The sequence below is a fragment of the Limanda limanda genome, chromosome 2 (genome assembly GCF_963576545.1).
Source record: "Limanda limanda chromosome 2, fLimLim1.1, whole genome shotgun sequence".
NCBI lineage: Eukaryota > Metazoa > Chordata > Actinopteri > Pleuronectiformes > Pleuronectidae > Limanda > Limanda limanda.
In genome coordinates, this window is record NC_083637.1 from 15802344 (window position 1) to 15828334 (window position 25991).

Sequence of the window (25991 nt, forward strand, 5' to 3'; positions counted from 1 at the left end):
ATGTTGATGATTCATTATTGCACATTTAGTTCCCGGAGACAAACAGTGCTCTTCAGTTGAAGCTACAGATTCTGGTGAGGATGCTCTAAAGTCTGATATCCAGCTCTGCAAGAGTGAAAAGTCAAAGTCAGAAGAGACAGACTCTGGGGACAATGCCCTGCTGCAAAATAACCTATCAATTTCAAAGTCTGATAAAACTGACTGTGGTGACTCTGGTTTGGTCTGGTCAAACAGGGCTTCCAGACACAAACCAGTATCACCCCAGTCTGAAAGTATTGAATCTGGTGTATACGACCTGTGCCTCAACAGTTCCGCATCATAAGCGAAATAAGGACATCTGAACTGAGGAACTGGCGAGTCAGGAGAGAGGGGCCTAAGTTCACTTTGAGATTCAACTGACTCTGGAGACTCTGGTCTTAACTCGTCAATCCAATGGTCTATGTAGAACTCGTCATCTGATGGTAATGAGGGAAGGTAAGAGGGTCTCACTTCAAATGATTTAATGTTGCACAAATCATGAGCTTGGTTTTCTTGTGTTTTTCCCCGCACAATGTCTGCATATGTAAGAGGTTTTCGAGCAAACAGTGGCAGAGAGGAGGTCAGGGCCATATTTGTGATACTGGGTTCACTCCCTAAAGTCAACGAATCCGGGGAATCTGCTCTGTTGTCGTCAAACAATTCCTCAAGACAGAACGTGGAGTACTCAACATCTGACAATGCTGAAAGAGGGGATATGGGTCTGTCTTCAGAGTACTGTAAGTAATAATTACAATGTTGATGATTCATTATTGCACATTTAATTTCCGGAGAAAAACAGTGCTCTTCAGTTGAAGCTTCAGATTCTGGTGAGGATGCTCTAAAGTCTGATATCCAGCTCTGCAAGAGTGAAAAGTCAAAATCAGAAGAGACAGACTCTGGGGACAATGCCCTGCTGCAAAATAACCTATCAATTTCAAAGTCTGATAAAACTGACTGTGGTGACTCTGGTCTGGTCTCGTCAAACAGGGCTTCAAGACACAAACCAGTATCACCCCAGTCTGAAAGTACTGAATCTGGTGTATACGACCTGTGCCTCAACAGTTCCACATCACTACTGAAATATTGAGATCTGAACTGAGGAACAGGCGAGTCAGGAGAGAGGGGCCGAAGTTCACTTTGAGATTCAACTGACTCTGGAGACTCTGGTCTTAACTCGTCAATCCAATGGTCTATGGAGAAGAAAGTTAACTCCTCGTTTGGTGACATAGACGGAAGGTAAAAAGACCTTAAGTCAAATGTTTCGAGGCTGCATGAAGCTCGGTTTTCTTGTTTGAAGCCCTGCACAACATCTGCATATGTAGGAAGTCTTCCAGCAGACTGTGACAGAGAGGTCCCAGCTATGTGTGTGATACTGGGTTCACTCCCTAAAGTCAACGAATCCGGGGAATCTGCTCTGTTGTCGTCAAACAATTCCTCAAGACAGAACGTGGAGTACTCAACATCTGACAATGCTGAAAGAGGGGATATGGGTCTGTCTTCAGAGTACTGTAAGTAATAATTACAATGTTGATGATTCATTATTGCACATTTAATTCCCGGAGACAAACAGTGCTCTTCAGTTGAAGCTACAGATTCTGGTGAGGATTCTCTAAAGTCTGATAACCAGCTCTGCAAGAGTAAAAAGTCCAAGTCAGAAGAGACAGACTCTGGGGACAATGCCCTGCTGCAAAATAACCTATCAATTTCAAAGTCTGATAAAACTGACTGTGGTGATTCTGGTCTGATCTCGTCAAACAGGGCTTCCAGACACAAACCAGTATCATCCCAGTCTGAAAGTATTGAATCTGGTGTATACGACCTGTGCCTCAACAGTTCCACATCATAAGCGAAATAGGGACATCTGAACTGAGGAACAGGCGAGTCAGGAGAGAGGGGCCTAAGTTCACTTTGAGATTCAACTGACTCTGGAGGCTCTGGTCTTAACTCGTCAATCCAATGGTCTATGTAGAACTCTTCATCTGATGGTAATGAGGGAAGGTAAGAGGGTCTCACTTCTAATGATTTGATGTTGCACAAATCATGAGCTTGGTTTTCTTGTGTATTTCCCCACACAATGTCTGCATATGTAAGAGGTTTTCGAGCAAACAGTGGCAGAGAGGAGGTCAGGGCCATATTTGTGATACTGGGTTCACTCCCTAAAGTCAACGAATCCGGGGAATCTGCTCTGTTGTCGTCAAACAATTCCTCAAGACAGAACGTGGAGTACTCAACATCTGAAAATGCTGAAAGAGGGGATATGGGTCTGTCTTCAGAGTACTGTAAGTAATAATTACAATGTTGATGATTCATTATTGCACATTTAATTCCCGGAGACAAACAGTGCTCTTCAGTTGAAGCTACAGATTCTGGTGAGGATGCTCTAAAGTCTGATATCCAGCTCTGCAAGAGTGAAAAGTCAAAGTCAGAAGAGACAGACTCTGGGGACAATGCCCTGCTGCAAAATAACCTATCAATTTCAAAGTCTGATAAAACTGACTGTGGTGACTCTGGTCTGGTCTCGTCAAACAGGGCTTCCAGACACAAACCAGTATCACCCCAGTCTGAAAATATTGAATCTGGTGTATACGACCTGTGCCTCAACAGTTGCGCATCATAAGCGAAATAAGGATATCTAAACTGAGGAACAGGCGAGTCAGGAGAGAGGGGCCTAAGTTCACTTTGAGATTCAACTGACTCTGGAGACTCTGGTCTTAAATTGTCAATCCAATGGTCTATGTAGAACTCGTCATCTGATGGTAATGAGGGAAGGTAAGAGGGTCTCAGTTCTAATGATTTGATGTTGCACAAATCATGAGCTTGGTTTTCTAGTGTATTTCCCCGCACAATGTCTGCATATGTAAGAGGTCTTCGAGCAAACAGTGGCAGAGAGGAGGTCAGGGCCATATTTGTGATACTGGGTTCACTCCCTAAAGTCAACGAATCCGGGGAATCTGCTCTGTTGTCGTCAAACAATTCCTCAAGACAGAACGTGGAGTACTCAACATCTGACAATGTTGAAAGAGGGGAAATGGGTCTGTCTTCAGAGTACTGTAAGTAATAGTTACAATGTTGATGATTCATTATTGCACATTTAATTCCTGGAGAAAAACAGTGCTCTTCAGTTGAAGCTACAGATTCTGGTGAGGATGCTCTAAAGTCTGATATCCAGCCCAGCAAGAGTGAAAAGTCAAAATCAGAAGAGACAGACTCTGGGGACAATGCCCTGCTGCAAAATAACCTATCAATTTCAAAGTCTGATAAAACTGACTGTGGTGACTCTGGTCTGATCTCGTCAAACAGGGCTTCAAGACACAAACCAGTATCACCCCAGTCTGAAAGTATTGAATCTGGTGTATACGACCTGTGCCTCAACAGTTGCGCATCATAAGCGAAATAGGGACATCTGAACTGAGGAACCGGCGAGTCAGGAGAGAGGGGCCTAAATTTACTTTGAGATTCAACTGACTCTGGAGACTCTGGTCTTAACTCGTCAATCCAATGGTCTATGTAGAACTCTTCATCTGATGGTAATGAGGGAAGGTAAGAGGGTCTCACTTCTAATGATTTGATGTTGCACAAATCATGAGCTTGGTTTTCTTGTGTATTTCCCCGCACAATGTCTGCATATGTAAGAGGTTTTCGAGCAAACAGTGGCAGAGAGGAGGTCAGGGCCATATTTGTGATACTGGGTTCACTCCCTAAAGTCAACGAATCCGGGGAATCTGCTCTGTTGTCGTCAAACAATTCCTCAAGACAGAACGTGGAGTACTCAACATCTGAAAATGCTGAAAGAGGGGATATGGGTCTGTCTTCAGAGTACTGTAAGTAATAATTACAATGTTGATGATTCATTATTGCACATTTAATTCCCGGAGACAAACAGTGCTCTTCAGTTGAAGCTACAGATTCTGGTGAGGATGCTCTAAAGTCTGATATCCAGCTCTGCAAGAGTGAAAAATCAAAGTCAGAAGAGACAGACTCTGGGGACAATGCCCTGTTGCAAAATAACCTATCAATTTCAAAGTCTGATAAAACTGACTGTGGTGACTCTGGTCTGGTCTCGTCAAACAGGGCTTCCAGACACAAACCAGTATCACCCCAGTCTGAAAGTATTGAATCTGGTGTATACGACCTGTGCCTCAACAGTTCCGCATCATAAGCGAAATAGGGACATCTGAACTGAGGAACAGGCGAGTCAGGAGAGAGGGGCCTAAGTTCACTTTGAGATTCAACTGACCATGGAGACTCTGGTCTTAACTCGTCAATCCAATGGTCTATGTAGAACTCTTCATCTGATGGTAATGAGGGAAGGTAGGAGGGTCTCACTTCTAATGATTTGATGTTGCACAAATCATGAGCTTGGTTTTCTTGTGTATTTCCCCGCACAATGTCTGCATATGTAAGCGGTCTTCGAGCAAACAGTGGCAGAGAGGAAGTCAGGGCCATATTTGTGATACTGGATTCACTCCCTAAAGTCAACGAATCCGGGGAATCTGCTCTGTTGTCGTCAAACAATTCCTCAAGACAGAACGTGGAGTACTCAACATCTGACAATGCTGAAAGAGGGGATATGGGTCTGTCTTCAGAGTACTGTAAGTAATAGTTACAATGTTGATGATTCATTATTGAACATTTAATTCCCGGAGACAAACAGTGCTCTTCAGTTGAAGCTACAGATTCTGGTGAGGATGCTCTAAAGTCTGATATCCAGCTCTGCAAGAGTGAAAAGTCAAAGTCAGAAGAGACAGACTCTGGGGATAATGCCCTGCTGCAAAATAACCTATCAATTTCAAAGTCTGATAAAACTGACTGTGGTGACTCTGGTCTGGTCTCGTCAAACAGGGCTTCCAGACACAAACCAGTATCACCCCAGTCTGAAAGTATTGAATCTGGTGTATACGACCTGTGCCTCAACAGTTTCGCATCATAAGCGAAATAAGGACATCTGAACTGAGGAACAGGCGAGTCAGGAGAGAGGGGCCTAAGTTCACTTTGAGATTCAACTGACTCTGGTCTTAACTCGTCAATCCAATGGTCTATGTAGAACTCGTCATCTGATGGTAATGAGGGAAGGTAAGAGGGTCTCAGTTCTAATGATTTGATGTTGCACAAATCATGAGCTTGGTTTTCTAGTGTATTTCCCCGCACAATGTCTGCATATGTAAGAGGTCTTCGAGCAAACAGTGGCAGAGAGGAGGTCAGGGCCATATTTGTGATACTGGGTTCACTCCCTAAAGTCAACGAATCCGGGGAATCTGCTCTGTTGTCGTCAAACAATTCCTCAAGACAGAACGTGGAGTACTCAACATCTGACAATGTTGAAAGAGGGGATATGGGTCTGTCTTCAGAGTACTGTAAGTAATAGTTACAATGTTGATGATTCATTATTGCACATTTAATTCCTGGAGAAAAACAGTGCTCTTCAGTTGAAGCTACAGATTCTGGTGAGGATGCTCTAAAGTCTGATATCCAGCCCAGCAAGAGTGAAAAGTCAAAATCAGAAGAGACAGGCTCTGGGGACAATGCCCTGCTGCAAAATAACCTATCAATTTCAAAGTCTGATAAGACGGACTGTGGTGACTCTGGTCTGGTCTCGTCAAACAGGGCTTCCAGACACAAACCAGTATCATCCCACTCTGAAAGTACTGAATCTGGTGTATAAGACCTGTGCCTCAACAGTTCCACATCACTACTGAAATATGGAGATCTGAACTGAGGAACAGGCGAGTCAGGAGAGAGGGGCCTAAGTTCACTTTGAGATTCAACTGACTCTGGAGACTCTGGTCTTAACTCGTCAATCCAATGGTCTATGTAAAACTCGTCATCTGATGGTAATGAGGGAAGGTAAGAGGGTCTCACTTCTAATGATTTGATGTTGCACAAATCATGAGCTTGGTTTTCTTGTGTATTTCCCCGCACAATGTCTGCATATGTAAGAGGTTTTCGAGCAAACAGTGGCAGAGAGGAGGTCAGGGCCATATTTGTGATACTGGGTTCACTCCCTAAAGTCAACGAATCCGGGGAATCTGCTCTGTTGTCGTCAAACAATTCCTCAAGACAGAACGTGGAGTACTCAACATCTGAAAATGCTGAATGAGGGGATATGGGTCTGTCTTCAGAGTACTGTAAGTAATAATTACAATGTTGATGATTCATTATTGCACATTTAATTCCCGGAGACAAACAGTGCTCTTCAGTTGAAGCTACAGATTCTGGTGAGGATGCTCTAAAGTCTGATATCCAGCTCTGCAAGAGTGAAAAGTCAAAGTCAGAAGAGACAGACTCTGGGGACAATGCCCTGCTGCAAAATAACCTATCAATTTCAAAGTCTGATAAAACTGACTGTGGTGACTCTGGTCTGGTCTCGTCAAATAGGGCTTCCAGACACAAACCAGTATCACCCCAGTCTGAAAATATTGAATCTGGTGTATACGACCTGTGCCTCAACAGTTCCGCATCATAAGCGAAATAAGGATATCTAAACTGAGGAACAGGCGAGTCAGGAGAGATGGGCCTAAGTTCACTTTGAGATTCAACTGACTCTGGAGACTCTGGTCTTAAATTGTCAATCCAATGGTCTATGTAGAACTCTTCATCTGATGGTAATGAGGGAAGGTAGGAGGGTCTCACTTCTAATGATTTGATGTTGCACAAATCATGAGCTTGGTTTTCTTGTGTATTTCCCCGCACAATGTCTGCATATGTAAGCGGTCTTCGAGCAAACAGTGGCAGAGAGGAAGTCAGGGCCATATTTGTGATACTGGATTCACTCCCTAAAGTCAACGAATCCGGGGAATCTGCTCTGTTGTCGTCAAACAATTCCTTAAGACAGAACGTGGAGTACTCAACATCTGACAATGTTGAAAGAGGGGATATGGGTCTGTCTTCAGAGTACTGTAAGTAATAGTTACAATGTTGATGATTCATTATTGCACATTTAATTCCTGGAGAAAAACAGTGCTCTTCAGTTGAAGCTACAGATTCTGGTGAGGATGCTCTAAAGTCTGATATCCAGCCCCGCAAGAGTGAAAAGTCAAAATCAGAAGAGACAGACTCAGGGGACAATGCCCTGCTGCAAAATAACCTATCAATTTCAAAGTCTGATAAGACGGACTGTGGTGACTCTGGTCTGGTCTCGTCAAACAGGGCTTCCAGACACAAACCAGTATCATCCCACTCTGAAAGTACTGAATCTGGTGTATAAGACCTGTGCCTCAACAGTTCCACATCACTACTGAAATATGGAGATCTGAACTGAGGAACAGGCGAGTCAGGAGAGAGGGGCCTAAGTTCACTTTGAGATTCAACTGATTCTGGAGACTCTGGTCTTAACTCGTCAATCCAATGGTCTATGTAGAACTCTTCATCTGATGGTAATGAGGGAAGGTAAGAGGGTCTCACTTCTAATGATTTGATGTTGCACAAATCATGAGCTTGGTTTTCTAGTGTATTTCCCCGCACAATGTCTGCATATGTAAGAGGTCTTCGAGCAAACAGTGGCAGAGAGGAGGTCAGGGCCATATTTGTGATACTGGGTTCACTCCCTAAAGTCAACGAATCCGGGGAATCTGCTCTGTTGTCGTCAAACAATTCCTCAAGACAGAACGTGGAGTACTCAACATCTGACAATGTTGAAAGAGGGGATATGGGTGTGTCTTCAGAGTACTGTAGGTAATAGTTACAATGTTGATGATTCATTATTGCACATTTAATTCCTGGAGAAAAACAGTGCTCTTCAGTTGAAGCTACAGATTCTGGTGAGGATGCTCTAAAGTCTGATATCCAGCTCTGCAAGAGTGAAAAGTCAAAGTCAGAAGAGACAGACTCTGGGGACAATGCCCTGCTGCAAAATAACCTATCAATTTCAAAGTCTGATAAAACTGACTGTGGTGACTCTGGTCTGGTCTCGTCAAACAGGGCTTCAAGACACAAACCAGTATCACCCCAGTCTGAAAGTACTGAATCTGGTGTATACGACCTGTGCCTCAACAGTTCCACATCACTACTGAAATATTGAGATCTGAACTGAGGAACAGGCGAGTCAGGAGACAGGGGCCGAAGTTCACTTTGAGATTCAACTGACTCTGGAGACTCTGGTCTTAACTCGTCAATCCAATGGTCTATGGAGAAGAAAGTTAACTCCTCGTTTGGTGACATAGACGGAAGGTAAAAAGACCTTAAGTCAAATGTTTCGATGCTGCATGAAGCTCGGTTTTCTTGTTTGAAGCCCTGCACAACATCTGCATATGTAGGAAGTCTTCCAGCAGACTGTGACAGAGAGGTCCCAGCTATGTGTGTGATACTGGGTTCACTCCCTAAAGTCAACGAATCCGGGGAATCTGCTCTGTTGTCGTCAAACAATTCCTCAAGACAGAACGTGGAGTACTCAACATCTGACAATGCTGAAAGAGGGGATATGGGTCTGTCTTCAGAGTACTGTAAGTAATAATTACAATGTTGATGATTCATTATTGCACATTTAATTCCCGGAGACAAACAGTGCTCTTCAGTTGAAGCTACAGATTCTGGTGAGGATGCTCTAAAGTCTGATAACCAGCTCTGCAAGAGTGAAAAGTCAAAATCAGAAGAGACAGACTCAGGGGACAATGCCCTGCTGCAAAATAACCTATCAATTTCAAAGTCTGATAAAACTGACTGTGGTGACTCTGGTCTGGTCTCGTCAAACAGGGCTTCCAGACACAAACCAGTATCATCCCACTCTGAAAGTACTGAATCTGGTGTATAAGACCTGTGCCTCAACAGTTCCACATCACTACTGAAATATGGAGATCTGAACTGAGGAACAGGCGAGTCAGGAGAGAGGGGCCTAAGTTCACTTTGAGATTCAACTGACTCTGGAGACTCTGGTCTTAACTCGTCAATCCAATGGTCTATGTAGAACTCTTCATCTGATGGTAATGAGGGAAGGTAAGAGGGTCTCAGTTCTAATGATTTGATGTTGCACAAATCATGAGCTTGGTTTTCTAGTGTATTTCCCCGCACAATGTCTGCATATGTAAGAGGTCTTCGAGCAAACAGTGGCAGAGAGGAGGTCAGGGCCATATTTGTGATACTGGGTTCACTCCCTAAAGTCAACGAATCCGGGGAATCTGCTTTGTTGTCGTCAAACAATTCCTCAAGACAGAACGTGGAGTACTCAACATCTGACAATGTTGAAAGAGGGGATATGGGTGTGTCTTCAGAGTACTGTAGGTAATAGTTACAATGTTGATGATTCATTATTGCACATTTAATTCCTGGAGAAAAACAGTGCTCTTCAGTTGAAGCTACAGATTCTGGTGAGGATGCTCTAAAGTCTGATATCCAGCTCTGCAAGAGTGAAAAGTCAAAGTCAGAAGAGACAGACTCTGGGGACAATGCCCTGCTGCAAAATAACCTATCAATTTCAAAGTCTGATAAAACTGACTGTGGTGACTCTGGTCTGGTCTCGTCAAACAGGGCTTCAAGACACAAACCAGTATCACCCCAGTCTGAAAGTACTGAATCTGGTGTATACGACCTGTGCCTCAACAGTTCCACATCACTAATGAAATATTGAGATCTGAACTGAGGAACAGGCGAGTCAGGAGACAGGGGCCGAAGTTCACTTTGAGATTCAACTGACTCTGGAGACTCTGGTCTTAACTCGTCAATCCAATGGTCTATGGAGAAGAAAGTTAACTCCTCGTTTGGTGACATAGACGGAAGGTAAAAAGACCTTAAGTCAAATGTTTCGATGCTGCATGAAGCTCGGTTTTCTTGTTTGAAGCCCTGCACAACATCTGCATATGTAGGAAGTCTTCCAGCAGACTGTGACAGAGAGGTCCCAGCTATGTGTGTGATACTGGGTTCACTCCCTAAAGTCAACGAATCCGGGGAATCTGCTCTGTTGTCGTCAAACAATTCCTCAAGACAGAACGTGGAGTACTCAACATCTGACAATGCTGAAAGAGGGGATATGGGTCTGTCTTCAGAGTACTGTAAGTAATAATTACAATGTTGATGATTCATTATTGCACATTTAATTCCCGGAGACAAACAGTGCTCTTCAGTTGAAGCTACAGATTCTGGTGAGGATGCTCTAAAGTCTGATAACCAGCTCTGCAAGAGTGAAAAGTCAAAGTCAGAAGAGACAGACTCTGGGGACAATGCCCTGCTGCAAAATAACCTATCAATTTCAAAGTCTGATAAAACTGACTGTGGTGACTCTGGTCTGATCTCGTCAAACAGGGCTTCCAGACACAAACCAGTATCACCCCAGTCTGAAAGTATTGAATCTGGTGTATACGACCTGTGCCTCAACAGTTCCGCATCATAAGCGAAATAGGGACATCTGAACTGAGGAACAGGCGAGTCAGGAGAGAGGGGCCTAAATTTACTTTGAGATTCAACTGACTCTGGAGACTCTGGTCTTAACTCGTCAATCCAATGGTCTATGTAGAACTCTTCATCTGATGGTAATGAGGGAAGGTAAGAGGGTCTCACTTCTAATGATTTGATGTTGCACAAATCATGAGCTTGGTTTTCTTGTGTATTTCCCCGCACAATGTCTGCATATGTAAGAGGTTTTCGAGCAAACAGTGGCAGAGAGGAGGTCAGGGCCATATTTGTGATACTGGGTTCACTCCCTAAAGTCAACGAATCCGGGGAATCTGCTCTGTTGTCGTCAAACAATTCCTCAAGACAGAACGTGGAGTACTCAACATCTGAAAATGCTGAAAGAGGGGATATGGGTCTGTCTTCAGAGTACTGTAAGTAATAATTACAATGTTGATGATTCATTATTGCACATTTAATTCCCGGAGACAAACAGTGCTCTTCAGTTGAAGCTACAGATTCTGGTGAGGATGCTCTAAAGTCTGATATCCAGCTCTGCAAGAGTGAAAAATCAAAGTCAGAAGAGACAGACTCTGGGGACAATGCCCTGTTGCAAAATAACCTATCAATTTCAAAGTCTGATAAAACTGACTGTGGTGACTCTGGTCTGGTCTCGTCAAACAGGGCTTCCAGACACAAACCAGTATCACCCCAGTCTGAAAGTATTGAATCTGGTGTATACGACCTGTGCCTCAACAGTTCCGCATCATAAGCGAAATAGGGACATCTGAACTGAGGAACAGGCGAGTCAGGAGAGAGGGGCCTAAGTTCACTTTGAGATTCAACTGACCATGGAGACTCTGGTCTTAACTCGTCAATCCAATGGTCTATGTAGAACTCTTCATCTGATGGTAATGAGGGAAGGTAAGAGGGTCTCACTTCTAATGATTTGATGTTGCACAAATCATGAGCTTGGTTTTCTTGTGTATTTCCCCGCACAATGTCTGCATATGTAAGAGGTTTTAGAGCAAACAGTGGCAGAGAGGAGGTCAGGGCCATATTTGTGATACTGGGTTCACTCCCTAAAGTCAACGAATCCGGGGTATCTGCTCTGTTGTCGTCAAACAATTCCTCAAGACAGAACGTGGAGTACTCAACATCTGACAATGCTGAAAGAGGGGATATGGGTCTGTCTTCAGAGTACTGTAAGTAATAGTTACAATGTTGATGATTCATTATTGCACATTTAATTCCCGGAGACAAACAGTGCTCTTCAGTTGAAGCTACAGATTCTGGTGAGGATGCTCTAAAGTCTGATATCCAGCTCTGCAAGAGTGAAAAGTCAAAGTCAGAAGAGACAGACTCTGGGGATAATGCCCTGCTGCAAAATAACCTATCAATTTCAAAGTCTGATAAAACTGACTGTGGTGACTCTGGTCTGGTCTCGTCAAACAGGGCTTCCAGACACAAACCAGTATCACCCCAGTCTGAAAGTATTGAATCTGGTGTATACGACCTGTGCCTCAACAGTTTCGCATCATATGCGAAATAAGGACATCTGAACTGAGGAACAGGCGAGTCAGGAGAGAGGGGCCTAAGTTCACTTTGAGATTCAACTGACTCTGGTCTTAACTCGTCAATCCAATGGTCTATGTAAAACTCGTCATCTGATGGTAATGAGGGAAGGTAAGAGGGTCTCACTTCTAATGATTTGATGTTGCACAAATCATGAGCTTGGTTTTCTTGTGTATTTCCCCGCACAATGTCTGCATATGTAAGAGGTTTTAGAGCAAACAGTGGCAGAGAGGAGGTCAGGGCCATATTTGTGATACTGGGTTCACTCCCTAAAGTCAACGAATCCGGGGTATCTGCTCTGTTGTCGTCAAACAATTCCTCAAGACAGAACGTGGAGTACTCAACATCTGACAATGCTGAAAGAGGGGATATGGGTCTGTCTTCAGAGTACTGTAAGTAATAGTTACAATGTTGATGATTCATTATTGCACATTTAATTCCCGGAGACAAACAGTGCTCTTCAGTTGAAGCTACAGATTCTGGTGAGGATGCTCTAAAGTCTGATATCCAGCTCTGCAAGAGTGAAAAGTCAAAGTCAGAAGAGACAGACTCTGGGGATAATGCCCTGCTGCAAAATAACCTATCAATTTCAAAGTCTGATAAAACTGACTGTGGTGACTCTGGTCTGGTCTCGTCAAACAGGGCTTCCAGACACAAACCAGTATCACCCCAGTCTGAAAGTATTGAATCTGGTGTATACGACCTGTGCCTCAACAGTTTCGCATCATATGCGAAATAAGGACATCTGAACTGAGGAACAGGCGAGTCAGGAGAGAGGGGCCTAAGTTCACTTTGAGATTCAACTGACTCTGGTCTTAACTCGTCAATCCAATGGTCTATGTAAAACTCGTCATCTGATGGTAATGAGGGAAGGTAAGAGGGTCTCACTTCTAATGATTTGATGTTGCACAAATCATGAGCTTGGTTTTCTTGTGTATTTCCCCGCACAATGTCTGCATATGTAAGAGGTCTTTGAGCAAACAGTGTCAGAGAGGAAGTCAGGGCCATATTTGTGATACTGGGTTCACTCCTGAAAGTCAACGAATCAGGGGAATCTGCTCTGATGTCGTCAATCAATTCCTCAAGACAGAACGTGGAGTACTCAACATCTGACAATGCTGAAAGAGGGGATATGGGTCTGTCTTCAGAGTACTGTAAGTAATAGTTACAATGTTGATGATTCATTATTGCACATTTAATTCCCGGAGACAAACAGTGCTCTTCAGTTGAAGCTACAGATTCTGGTGAGGATGCTCTAAAGTCTGATATCCAGCTCTGCAAGAGTGAAAAGTCAAAGTCAGAAGAGACAGACTCTGGGGACAATGCCCTGCTGCAAAATAACCTATCAATTTCAAAGTTTGATAAAACTGACTGTGGTGACTCTGGTCTGGTCTCGTCAAACAGGGCTTGCAGACACAAACCAGTATCACCCCAGTCTGAAAGTATTGAATCTGGTGTATACGACCTGTGCCTCAACAGTTCCGCATCATAAGCGAAATAAGGACATCTGAACTGAGGAACAGGCGAGTCAGGAGAGAGGGGCCTAAGTTCACTTTGAGATTCAACTGACTCTGGTCTTAACTCGTCAATCCAATGGTCTATGTAGAACTCGTCATCTGATGGTAATGAGGGAAGGTAAGAGGGTCTCACTTCTAATGATTTGATGTTGCACAAATCATGAGCTTGGTTTTCTAGTGTATTTCCCCGCACAATGTCTGCATATGTAAGAGGTCTTCCAGCAAACAGTGGCAGAGAGGAAGTCAGGGCCATATTTGTGATACTGGGTTCACTCCCTAAAGTCAACGAATCCGGGGAATCTGCTCTGTTGTCGTCAAACAATTCCTCAAGACAGAACGTGGAGTACTCAACATCTGAAAATGCTGAAAGAGGGGATATGGGTCTGTCTTCAGAGTACTGTAAGTAATAATTACAATGTTGATGATTCATTATTGCACATTTAATTCCCGGAGACAAACAGTGCTCTTCAGTTGAAGCTACAGATTCTGGTGAGGATGCTCTAAAGTCTGATATCCAGCTCTGCAAGAGTGAAAAATCAAAGTCAGAAGAGACAGACTCTGGGGACAATGCCCTGTTGCAAAATAACCTATCAATTTCAAAGTCTGATAAAACTGACTGTGGTGACTCTGGTCTGGTCTCGTCAAACAGGGCTTCCAGACACAAACCAGTATCACCCCAGTCTGAAAGTATTGAATCTGGTGTATACGACCTGTGCCTCAACAGTTCCGCATCATAAGCGAAATAGGGACATCTGAACTGAGGAACAGGCGAGTCAGGAGAGAGGGGCCTAAGTTCACTTTGAGATTCAACTGACCATGGAGACTCTGGTCTTAACTCGTCAATCCAATGGTCTATGTAGAACTCTTCATCTGATGGTAATGAGGGAAGGTAAGAGGGTCTCACTTCTAATGATTTGATGTTGCACAAATCATGAGCTTGGTTTTCTTGTGTATTTCCCCGCACAATGTCTGCATATGTAAGAGGTTTTAGAGCAAACAGTGGCAGAGAGGAGGTCAGGGCCATATTTGTGATACTGGGTTCACTCCCTAAAGTCAACGAATCCGGGGTATCTGCTCTGTTGTCGTCAAACAATTCCTCAAGACAGAACGTGGAGTACTCAACATCTGACAATGCTGAAAGAGGGGATATGGGTCTGTCTTCAGAGTACTGTAAGTAATAGTTACAATGTTGATGATTCATTATTGCACATTTAATTCCCGGAGACAAACAGTGCTCTTCAGTTGAAGCTACAGATTCTGGTGAGGATGCTCTAAAGTCTGATATCCAGCTCTGCAAGAGTGAAAAGTCAAAGTCAGAAGAGACAGACTCTGGGGATAATGCCCTGCTGCAAAATAACCTATCAATTTCAAAGTCTGATAAAACTGACTGTGGTGACTCTGGTCTGGTCTCGTCAAACAGGGCTTCCAGACACAAACCAGTATCACCCCAGTCTGAAAGTATTGAATCTGGTGTATACGACCTGTGCCTCAACAGTTTCGCATCATATGCGAAATAAGGACATCTGAACTGAGGAACAGGCGAGTCAGGAGAGAGGGGCCTAAGTTCACTTTGAGATTCAACTGACTCTGGTCTTAACTCGTCAATCCAATGGTCTATGTAAAACTCGTCATCTGATGGTAATGAGGGAAGGTAAGAGGGTCTCACTTCTAATGATTTGATGTTGCACAAATCATGAGCTTGGTTTTCTTGTGTATTTCCCCGCACAATGTCTGCATATGTAAGAGGTTTTAGAGCAAACAGTGGCAGAGAGGAGGTCAGGGCCATATTTGTGATACTGGGTTCACTCCCTAAAGTCAACGAATCCGGGGTATCTGCTCTGTTGTCGTCAAACAATTCCTCAAGACAGAACGTGGAGTACTCAACATCTGACAATGCTGAAAGAGGGGATATGGGTCTGTCTTCAGAGTACTGTAAGTAATAGTTACAATGTTGATGATTCATTATTGCACATTTAATTCCCGGAGACAAACAGTGCTCTTCAGTTGAAGCTACAGATTCTGGTGAGGATGCTCTAAAGTCTGATATCCAGCTCTGCAAGAGTGAAAAGTCAAAGTCAGAAGAGACAGACTCTGGGGATAATGCCCTGCTGCAAAATAACCTATCAATTTCAAAGTCTGATAAAACTGACTGTGGTGACTCTGGTCTGGTCTCGTCAAACAGGGCTTCCAGACACAAACCAGTATCACCCCAGTCTGAAAGTATTGAATCTGGTGTATACGACCTGTGCCTCAACAGTTTCGCATCATATGCGAAATAAGGACATCTGAACTGAGGAACAGGCGAGTCAGGAGAGAGGGGCCTAAGTTCACTTTGAGATTCAACTGACTCTGGTCTTAACTCGTCAATCCAATGGTCTATGTAAAACTCGTCATCTGATGGTAATGAGGGAAGGTAAGAGGGTCTCACTTCTAATGATTTGATGTTGCACAAATCATGAGCTTGGTTTTCTTGTGTATTTCCCCGCACAATGTCTGCATATGTAAGAGGTCTTTGAGCAAACAGTGTCAGAGAGGAAGTCAGGGCCATATTTGTGATACTGGGTTCACTCCTGAAAGTCAACGAATCAGGGGAATCTGCTCTGATGTCGTCAATCAATTCCTCAAGACAGAACGTGGAGTACTCAACATCTGACAATGCTGAAAGAGGGGATATGGGTCTGTCTTCAGAGTACTGTAAGTAATAGTTACAATGTTGATGATTCATTATTGCACATTTAATTCCCGGAGACAAACAGTGCTCTTCAGTTGAAGCTACAGATTCTGGTGAGGATGCTCTAAAGTCTGATATCCAGCTCTGCAAGAGTGAAAAGTCAAAGTCAGAAGAGACAGACTCTGGGGACAATGCCCTGCTGCAAAATAACCTATCAATTTCAAAGTTTGATAAAACTGACTGTGGTGACTCTGGTCTGGTCTCGTCAAACAGGGCTTGCAGACACAAACCAGTATCACCCCAGTCTGAAAGTATTGAATCTGGTGTATACGACCTGTGCCTCAACAGTTCCGCATCATAAGCGAAATAAGGACATCTGAACTGAGGAACAGGCGAGTCAGGAGAGAGGGGCCTAAGTTCACTTTGAGATTCAACTGACTCTGGTCTTAACTCGTCAATCCAATGGTCTATGTAGAACTCGTCATCTGATGGTAATGAGGGAAGGTAAGAGGGTCTCACTTCTAATGATTTGATGTTGCACAAATCATGAGCTTGGTTTTCTAGTGTATTTCCCCGCACAATGTCTGCATATGTAAGAGGTCTTCCAGCAAACAGTGGCAGAGAGGAAGTCAGGGCCATATTTGTGATACTGGGTTCACTCCCTAAAGTCAACGAATCCGGGGAATCTGCTCTGTTGCCGTCAAACAATTCCTCAAGACAGAACGTCGAGTACTCAACATCTGACAATGTTGAAAGAGGGGATATGGGTCTGTCTTCAAAGTACTGTAAGTAATAGTTACAATGTTGATGATTCATTATTGCAAATTTAATTCCCGGAGAAAAACAGTGCTCTTCAGTTGAAGCTACAGATTCTGGTGAGGATGCTCTAAAGTCTGATATCCAGCTCTGCAAGAGTGAAAAGTCAAAATCAGAAGAGACAGACTCTGGGGACAATGCCCTGCTGCAAAATAACCTATCAATTTCAAAGTCTGATAAAACTGACTGTGGTGACTCTGGTCTGGTCTCGTCAAACAGGGCTTCTAGACACAAACCAGTATCATCCCAGTCTGAAAGTATTGAATCTGGTGTATATGACCTTTGCCTTAACAGTTCCGCATCATAACTGAAATATGGAGATCTAAACTGAGGAACGGGAGAGTCAGGAGAGAGGGGCCTAAGTTCACTTTGAGATTCAACTGACCATGGAGACTGTGGTCTAAACTCCTCAATGAAATGGTCTCCGTAGGAGAGTGTGAACTCTTCATCTGAAGTTAACAAGGGAAGGTTAAAGGGTCTCACCTCTAATGATTCAAGTTTTCTTAAAGCATTATTTTGTATTTTGCATGGGCAGCCCCGCACAACGTCTGCATAGGTAAGAGGTTTTCCAATAGACAGTGGTCGGGAAGCAGTCCCAGCTCCATTTGTGCTGTTAGTGTCAGCTTGTAAAGTAAGTTCATCTGGCGAATCTTGTGTGTTGTTGTTAAACGATTCCTTGACAGAACATGTTGAATATTCAACATCTGACACTGTTGAAAGTGGTGACACTGGTCTACCTTCAGAATATGCCAAGTAATAGTCACATTGTTGACTCTCTACCTGGCCAAATGTAATCTCAGGAGACAGAAATTGCTGGTCAATTGACTCTACACATTCTTGGGAGGACGTTACAAAACTGGTTAATAATTGCTCCATTACACTAACCTGTTTTATTTTATCCAAAGTGTTTTCAAGACATACATCATTATAAAATGGTTCTGAACACCGGGTTGGAGTGTCTAATGTGAGTCTTAATTTGTTAATGTCATCTTCAAGTTGTGTATAATTGCAGTCAGTTTTTGCCTTTTCAAGGTAGGTTGTTTTTAAATTTGATATTGGTTGTACTTTATTTGCAAACTTCAGACTGTATTTTGGTCTTGCGGCCAGGTTAAAGATGAACTGTTCGGGTGAATATTGTTTTTTCAGCATATGGCAATCTTCAGGTGATTGTCTTTCATGTTTGGTATAAAAGTTTAGTTTCGGACATTCTTTCTGCCAATGCAAACTTCTGGACTCTTGGAAGTTATTGTTTGTTAAATCATTATTTGACTGACTTGGTGATGACGTGTAATCAGAAGATTGTGGTTTTAATTGGGAAAACCAGTAATCAAGAAAAGGATTACTGATCCCCTCTTCTGCTTTTGGGGGTTCAGATGACAGTGTCCTGGCTTCTGTACTATTTGAACTGTCTGAATGTTCACTTTGGATACTTTTGACATGTGTAAGATATGATGCAGCTAAAATAGCTTTTGTTTGCAAGGGTGCCCTTTCTTCATCTGTTGGGTTTATGCCTCTTTGGCATGGTGATGAAAGAGAATGCCCAGAATATTGCCAATAATCACTTTTTATATCCTTGTTTTGCGAGACCAACACATGTGATGGGAGATAAGCTTTTGTTGCAAGAGATTCTTGAGACACAGGAGGATTTTGATTTGAAGCTACTAATTTTGCTGTGAAGGGCCTACCCGGACTCACTTTGTTACTGCAGACTGTATTGTGAGGAGTTGATGTCATAAGTGGTGAGGGGAGATTTCCTTCTGAATATTGCAAATAATAATCACAATATTGACTTGAAAGTTGAGCACGAATAGGTTCTGACAGCACAAGTTCAAGAAATGAAAAACTACACTGGGAACTCTGAGATTCTCGTGACGATGGTCGACATTCCCTATCAGAAGATCCGTATTCATGAATAGAGGTAGCTGGGTCAGGTGAAGAGGCTCTTGAATCAGGAGAAATATCTTCTAGCAAAAATTCATCATACTCAATTTCCAATGTCCCAGGTGAGGTTGCTCTGACTTTAAGTATATTTTCATTATATTTAGGTGCTTGGGACTTAGCGGACAATGGCCTATTCTTCACCAAGGACTCGGTAGTGGGGTCATCTTTTGTAACAAATTGTGGGTAACGTTCCTCTTTGTGTGACTGATGGGGGTGTGATTTACTTTCTTTGAAATCAGTTGTAACTTCTGGTGAGCTCCATGCATCAGACCATGGAGACAGTCTATGTCTGCTGTCAAAAATAACGGAAAAGTCTTTAGTACAAGTAGGAGAGTCAGGTGACATTGGCCTATAATCATTAATTGACATGACAGATTCAGGAGATGACAGTCTAGTTATGGAGTCATTAAACATCCATGACTCTAATGAGTCAAATGGATTCTCTGAAGAATCTGAATCAGGGGTCAAAGGGCTAAACTGTGGTGTGAGATTGGGGATGGGGAAAAAATGGCTGGAAGAGATCATCTTTGACTTAGAAGTGTAAGATGTATTTTCCCTGACAATGAAATGTTCACTGTCTGGACTAATAAAACTGGAATTATAGTACCTACCAGTTGAGTCACAAACCATCGGAGCTGAGTCACTGGGTGTCAACATGGTCTTTGTGACCTTCATTTTGATTGGTTTCATCGAGCTGTACTTGGCTGTGGCAATAACAGAATCTGATGCCTGGACACCGTCCTTATCATCGATGAAGGGCATGTCTTCTGGATATCTATAACTGTATGCTTGGGGTTTTGTGCTTCCTTCCTTGCTTAATTTGACCTCATTAGACTTCTGAAAGAGCCTGCTTTTTGGAGCTACATCGGTTTCATCTTCAGGCATGGCCGGAGTTGCTTGATGGTCCTCTTGTGACAATGCTAGCTGGCTAGGGTCAGAGATCATTTTACCGCTGGTTTTAGCTGAATCTCTTTCTCCAAGTTGTAGTGTGTAGCTTAACTCATTACAAAGCTCACTGAAGTCAGTCTCAGCTTGGTCTGACTCTGATAGACTGAGACCAAAGTCGCTGATTGATATGGATGCTGGCAACTTCAGAATTTCAGGCCAATGCCCGTGTTGATCTTCAGAACCACAATGCATCAATGGTAAGATGTGGCTGAAGTCATCTTTGACTTGGCAGTGAGGGCCACTGACGAAATGAACTTGATCACTGCAGCAACTTTTCTGGTCTTTCATTTGTGGGTCATTAGCCTGAATTGCTTGGCTTCCCAATGCTGCATCTTTTGAGTTGGGAAGCGTACTTACTTGCTCATCAGAGTTGTCGTAACCTGTAGGTTCGGGTGTAATTACATCCTCAGAGGTCCACAGATTAGGGTTTAATTCTCTGTAACCCAAAAAAAATAACACTTGGATCACAAAATAGGACTTTGCTTGAGTGTGGTAAATCACAGACCTAATCTAAAATGACTGAAAGGCAACACCCCAGTCATCATGATGTGGCCCTGCTCTATTTTTTACTGGCATGCTGGGAAATACTGACCTCCAGAGAGGCAGCAGGTTTGAGTACTGAGTGTCAAGTGAAGTAAGACAAATGATTGACACCCCATTACGCAACTGATGTGTATTGAAGATTCTGGAATCATTAAAACTGAAAGACTTACTGTGGGATTTCAAGCTCGTCCAACAGGTCACCATGGATGCTCTCTGAGTGGGTATGTCCAGCAGGCTCTGCCCAGGAAGGAATATCCAGTAGGGAAGCAACTGACAGGTCCTCTTCAGAAACAGCTGGGGGTGGTCTGCGATCCGTCTCCACCATTCTCACAAACCTGGGGCTGTCTACATCCTCTTGCACAGAAGATAGGGCAACTGACACTGAAAATAAATCACAAATGTGATGAATACAAGTACAAGAAAACACAGAAATAGAGCCACGTGTATTGCTGAGTCTTTAGAGGTGTTAGTACCTTCACTGTGATCCAGTGTTTTCTCGATCTCTGCATAAGTTCTAGATGTTTGCTCTTGAACTGACTTGTTCATCTGAGTTTCAATAAGATGGACTATGTCCATGCGGTTGATCTTGGTTAGCCTCTTAATTAGACAGTCCTCTGTGGAAGAATTTATTCATTATTAATATACTAGAGAAAGCATTCAAATCACAAAATATAGAAAATAAAATGTAAGAATATATTTAATCTAAAATCTGACATAATAATGAATATGGCTCTACTATATGCAAAAATACATTGATCAATTTAAAACCAAAGATAAAATACATTAATTGAACAGGATGTGCTCACATAACTGAGAGTACATATAAATAAAAAGCTAATATTATGGTCAGTATAGTTAAACAAACAAGCATGGTTACAGGATTTGAAGTATTGAATTGACATGTACCACAAGATGTAAAATGCAATAAATAAAAACAAAATTTACCTGTGGCATGTTTACCTTCCCGCTCAACCCAGCACTGCAGCAAGGCATGGCTCTGCTCTTGGAGGGAATTAGGATTCTCTGTTCTCACTGACTGGATTTCATTCTCACTAAATTCCAATTCTCTTGCCAGCTCTGAGGTGATAAATAACAGAAGCAAGGGTTCAAATTCAATTAAAGTTTAAAAATTAAGATAAAAAACTATGAATGTTTACATAATTTAAAAACTTACCAGTCCAGCTGAAGCCAAGCAGATCTGCAATGATAGCTAATGTCTCCTCTTTCCTGTCAGCATCATCCTGCCAATCCACTAAAACGGCCACCAAAGTCAAACATCATATTTTATCATCAGGGTCAACAGTTGAAGGTAAATTATATTTTATGGTAAAACCTGTTCCACATTGTAAGTACCAGCTATGTAAAATATCAAGTCAAGATGTATATTGTTATCTCCTGAGGGCTCTATGTTATGGGCTGTAATACTCTGAAATGAATAGTGGTTCTGTGATGTTGACATGGATGATAACATAAAAGTTCGATTCTCTGACTCTCTGAGGAGGTATTGACTGGTTTACAGACCATGACTATTTCGTTGCAATTGACAATTTTTTTTTTTATTAATGATTAGTGTAAGCAATGCTATTATTGCGTTGTTCAAGCAATGTGCAAGCAAATATTAGTAATGTTGTATTAGTAGTAGAGATACCGATGCATCAAAATAGTTGAAGCTAATACTTTAACCAACATGGCTGTTGAATCTTGAGATTGCATATACAAGAACATCACAACAGACCCACACACATACACACACGAACACACATACAGACAGACACAGACAATGTTGACAAGGACGTAAAGCAAGATGGAACAGGACAAATCACAACACAACAAGACAACACAAAATGCCTAATGGAAACATTATATTTTTGGGAAGAGGGGTAGGGGTCTTCCAGCCAGGAAGAGATAGGAAAGCAAAAGCCCAGGTATTTCTGGCCATACCTGGCGTACATTCTGGAGTTTGGTCATCGGTGATTCTCTGCATCTGAGTTTCCACCGTGTCTTCCCAGGCAGGTCTTGATTCAAATACATCCTCTTTTCCAGAGGATGGTTTCACGCATGGCAATTGATTGCCATCAGAATCTGAACTATGTGAGGCTGGGATGTCATATGTGAAGATAACAGAATCTGGGCTCTTGTGACTGGCACTGCTTGTATCATCAGTATCCAAAGAAGACCTAACAGATGTTTCTATAGTCTTAGAAACTTGGTTTTCTTTTCTCTGATCAGAGGAAATAACCAGAGGTTTGGAAGGGGGGAAGTTTGCTTTAGAAGAGGATTGACTGCTCTCAGAATAACACCTTGAGTCTTTGTAAGAGGTTTTACTACTGACACTATCAGTCTGAGATCGAGTTCTACGATCCATGGTTAAGCTTTTATCTGCTTTTCTTTGAACTGGACCAAGCACAGTCATCTGTGAGTCTTTGGACATCATTTCTGATATGAAATGGGAAGCCTCTTGAATTGGGCTGATTGCAAATGGTGGGGTTGAATCCTGATGACATGCTGGGATGACAGCCTGCACAGCTGAAATGGACACCTCTATGACTGAGCACTGGTCCTCTTCATCTTCCTCCTCCCCCTCATCATCATCGTTAGAAGAATCTGTGGAGTTGTGGCTTTCCTCTGAATATGCCGAATGGACAACTGTGGATGCTTCTAATTGAAGCTCAGCTACAGTAGAGTCTAGATAGTCTAGACCAAAGCTGTCAAGGCTTCCAACCTCACTTTGCACATTGGTTAGTTTCTCCAAGGCATTGGGGGAAACAAGCTGAACCTCAATGGAGCTGCCAAGATTAGCTTCTGAAAGGGGCTTTTCACTCTCTGACTTGTTACTTGAGTGATTGATGAGCATTCTGGGTTTGGGTATAGGAATATTCTCATTTGAATTTTGAGCCAGAGGAGATGTGGGCATCTTTTGAGGGGTTGTGTCAGTACACGAATAACTCTTTTCTAAAGTAAAAGACTTAATGACTGACTGACCTTCCCCATTCTCCTCTGCCACATCTTCATCAACTGGATGCTCCCCAATATGAAAAAATGCATATCCTTCCGCTTCTTCGTCAAAACTTGTCAAATCAATAGCACCCCCTCTGGTCATTTCGAACAGCTTCCCCTCTTGAAATTGAAATGGGTCAGGATCAGTGCTCTCATCAGCTGGAGTCCGATTAGGTGTTCTGTCCACTGCAGGACAAACAATCATCTGTTTCTCCGCCTTAACCTGTGAATTCAGGGCCACATCAATGTCACCCTCACACCCAGGTCTGCTGATGGTATCTAAGCTGTCAGTCAGAGGAAACTCAACTTCATCATCATCTGGATGGTGCTCATCTCTCACAAAGCTGGCAAATTGTGTGTCATTGACTGAGGCATGGTCACTTTCTCTTTCATCTTTCTCTTGGTATATTTGCACTTCTTTTCTTCTACCTTCAAACATTGGAACATACTCCTCACTGTCTGGATCAGGTTCTTTTTCATTTGTAGGTGAACTCAATGAATCATCATCAGATTGAGTTATTTTCAGATGTGACTGAATTTCGTCCTTCTCTGTAATACTTGAATTAACATCTGTTGGTTCAATGAGTGTATGAGTGTCTTCTATCACCCATTTGTCTGACATTTCCCCTGGTGTTTCTTGTGACAAAGACTGTGTTACTGGGCCAGCATAGAGATTTAGTTCAGTGTCTTTGAAATCCCCAGTCACTAAAGAGGTGTCTCTCTTAAATGTAGACTCCTGGTCCATCTCCTCGAATGTTTTGATCTTTGCAGCCATTTTAAACATCTCCTCTTCTGGGGTGATCTGTTTTTTAGTGGTGTAATTAATGTCACTTTCCATTTGGATATTTACGCCAGTTTCTTCATGCTCATCATGCTCACCTTCATACCCGTAAATATTTGTGTCATGAGCGAAACATGCTTTGAGCTGGGAAGCATAATCCTCATACACAGCTGTCTTGAAGGGCATCTTAAATTCGGATCCCTCTGATTTAGTGGGACTTCCCTCGAGAGAATCTGGAGAAGGAGATTCTCCAGTAGGGCTTGGCTCAATTGAATCAGGAGATTTTTTTGAAGATCTATCCTCCTCAAGAGGACTGGCCTCGAGTGAATCTCGTTGACATGGCTCTTTAGCTGGGTCATTAAATAACATATTGTTGAGGTTCTCCAAATCACATGGACGCTGTAGTGTGCGAGAACTACTTGGTGGTAAAAATGTGTCTGTCTTGAAGGTTGAATGAGCATCAACTACACTGACATCTTCATGATCACTGTTACAGCCATCAGCTGTTGCATATGACGTTGTAATTCCCACTATCCCTGCAGTAGACCCATTAAAATCTGACATTGCATCAAGTGAGAATTTAGCCTCACCCTCCTCAGATGAGAAACTCCATCCACTTTCCAAAACCACCTTTTCATTGATATCCGAAGCGTCTAACTTTGTATCTTTGGGTGAGAGATTTTCTCTTGTTGAGACTTTTTTTAGTATGATTTGTTTGTAGCTCTCCTTGACTAAATCCTCTTCTTGGTGGTATTGTCTCACATCTGGCCCTTCCTTGAGATACTGATCTAAGTCACTACTGAGCAGTGACAACATGCCTGACATGTCCCTCTCAGCTGTGGGTGGCTGCTGTGCCTTTTTCATGATAGTAACTTCTTGGAACGGTCTCTCCAAAACAGAACTTGGTGACAGTTCTGAGCCTCCAACCACATCAGTGTGCATGTACTCATTTGCCTTTTCGCCTACGTTATCCTCCGAATTATTACGTGTCAGTATAACTTGTTTGCAGGTCTCATGGACTAGATGCTCTACTGGATGACATTCTGATGCAACTGGCCTTTCCTTGAGATACTGATCTAAGTCACTACTGAGCATTGACAACATGCCTGACATGTCCTTCTCAGCTGCAGGTGGCTGCTGAACCTTTTTCTTGATAGTAACTTCTTGGAATGGTCTGTCCAAACAGGAACTGGGAGACAATTCTGAGCCTCCAACCACATCAGTCTGCATGTACTCATTTACCTCTTCACCAATATTATCCTCCAAATTATTACGTGTCAGTATAACTTGTTTGCAGGTCTCATGGACTAGATTCTCTACTGGATGACATTCTACTGCAACTGGCCTTTCCTTGAGATACTGATCTAAGTCACTACTGAGCATTGACAACATGCCTGACATGTCCCTCTCAGCTTCAGGTAGCTTCTGTGGCTTTTTCTTGATAGTAACTTCTTGGAATGGTCTTTCCAAACGAGAACTGGGAGATAATTCTGAGCATCCAACCACATCAATGTGCATGTACTCATTTGCCTCTTCACCTATGTTATCCACCAAATTATTACTTGTAATTTTAACTTGTTTGCAGGTCTCATGGACTAGATGCTCTACTGGATGACATTCTACTGCAACTGGCCTTTCCTTGAGATACTGATCTAAGTCACTACTGAGCAGTGACAACATGCCGGACATGTCCCTCTCAGCTGCAGGTGGCTGCTGTGCCTTTTTCAAGATAGTAACTTCTTGGAACGTTCTCTCCAAAACAGAACTTGGGGACAGTTCTGAGCCTCCAACCACATCATATTGCATGTACTCATTTGCCTCTTCACCTATGTTATCCTCCAAATGATTACGTGTGAGTATAACTTGT

The 25991-nt window shown here is 42.8% G+C and overlaps 1 protein-coding gene across 1 annotated transcript in view; it reads right to left on the minus strand.

Annotated features, from left to right (window-relative positions):
- Positions 1 to 25991, minus strand: part of LOC133017516 (ankyrin-2-like) — a 62513-nt gene that overhangs the window by 9082 nt on the left and 27440 nt on the right. The window contains exons 42-47 of the mRNA XM_061083626.1: positions 22297 to 25726; positions 21521 to 21598; positions 21292 to 21423; positions 20820 to 20960; positions 20517 to 20727; positions 20161 to 20239 (exon numbers count right to left, since the gene is read on the minus strand). Coding sequence (XP_060939609.1) covers positions 20161 to 20239; positions 20517 to 20727; positions 20820 to 20960; positions 21292 to 21423; positions 21521 to 21598; positions 22297 to 25726 — 4071 coding nt within the window. The remainder of the gene's footprint in view (positions 1 to 20160; positions 20240 to 20516; positions 20728 to 20819; positions 20961 to 21291; positions 21424 to 21520; positions 21599 to 22296; positions 25727 to 25991) is intronic.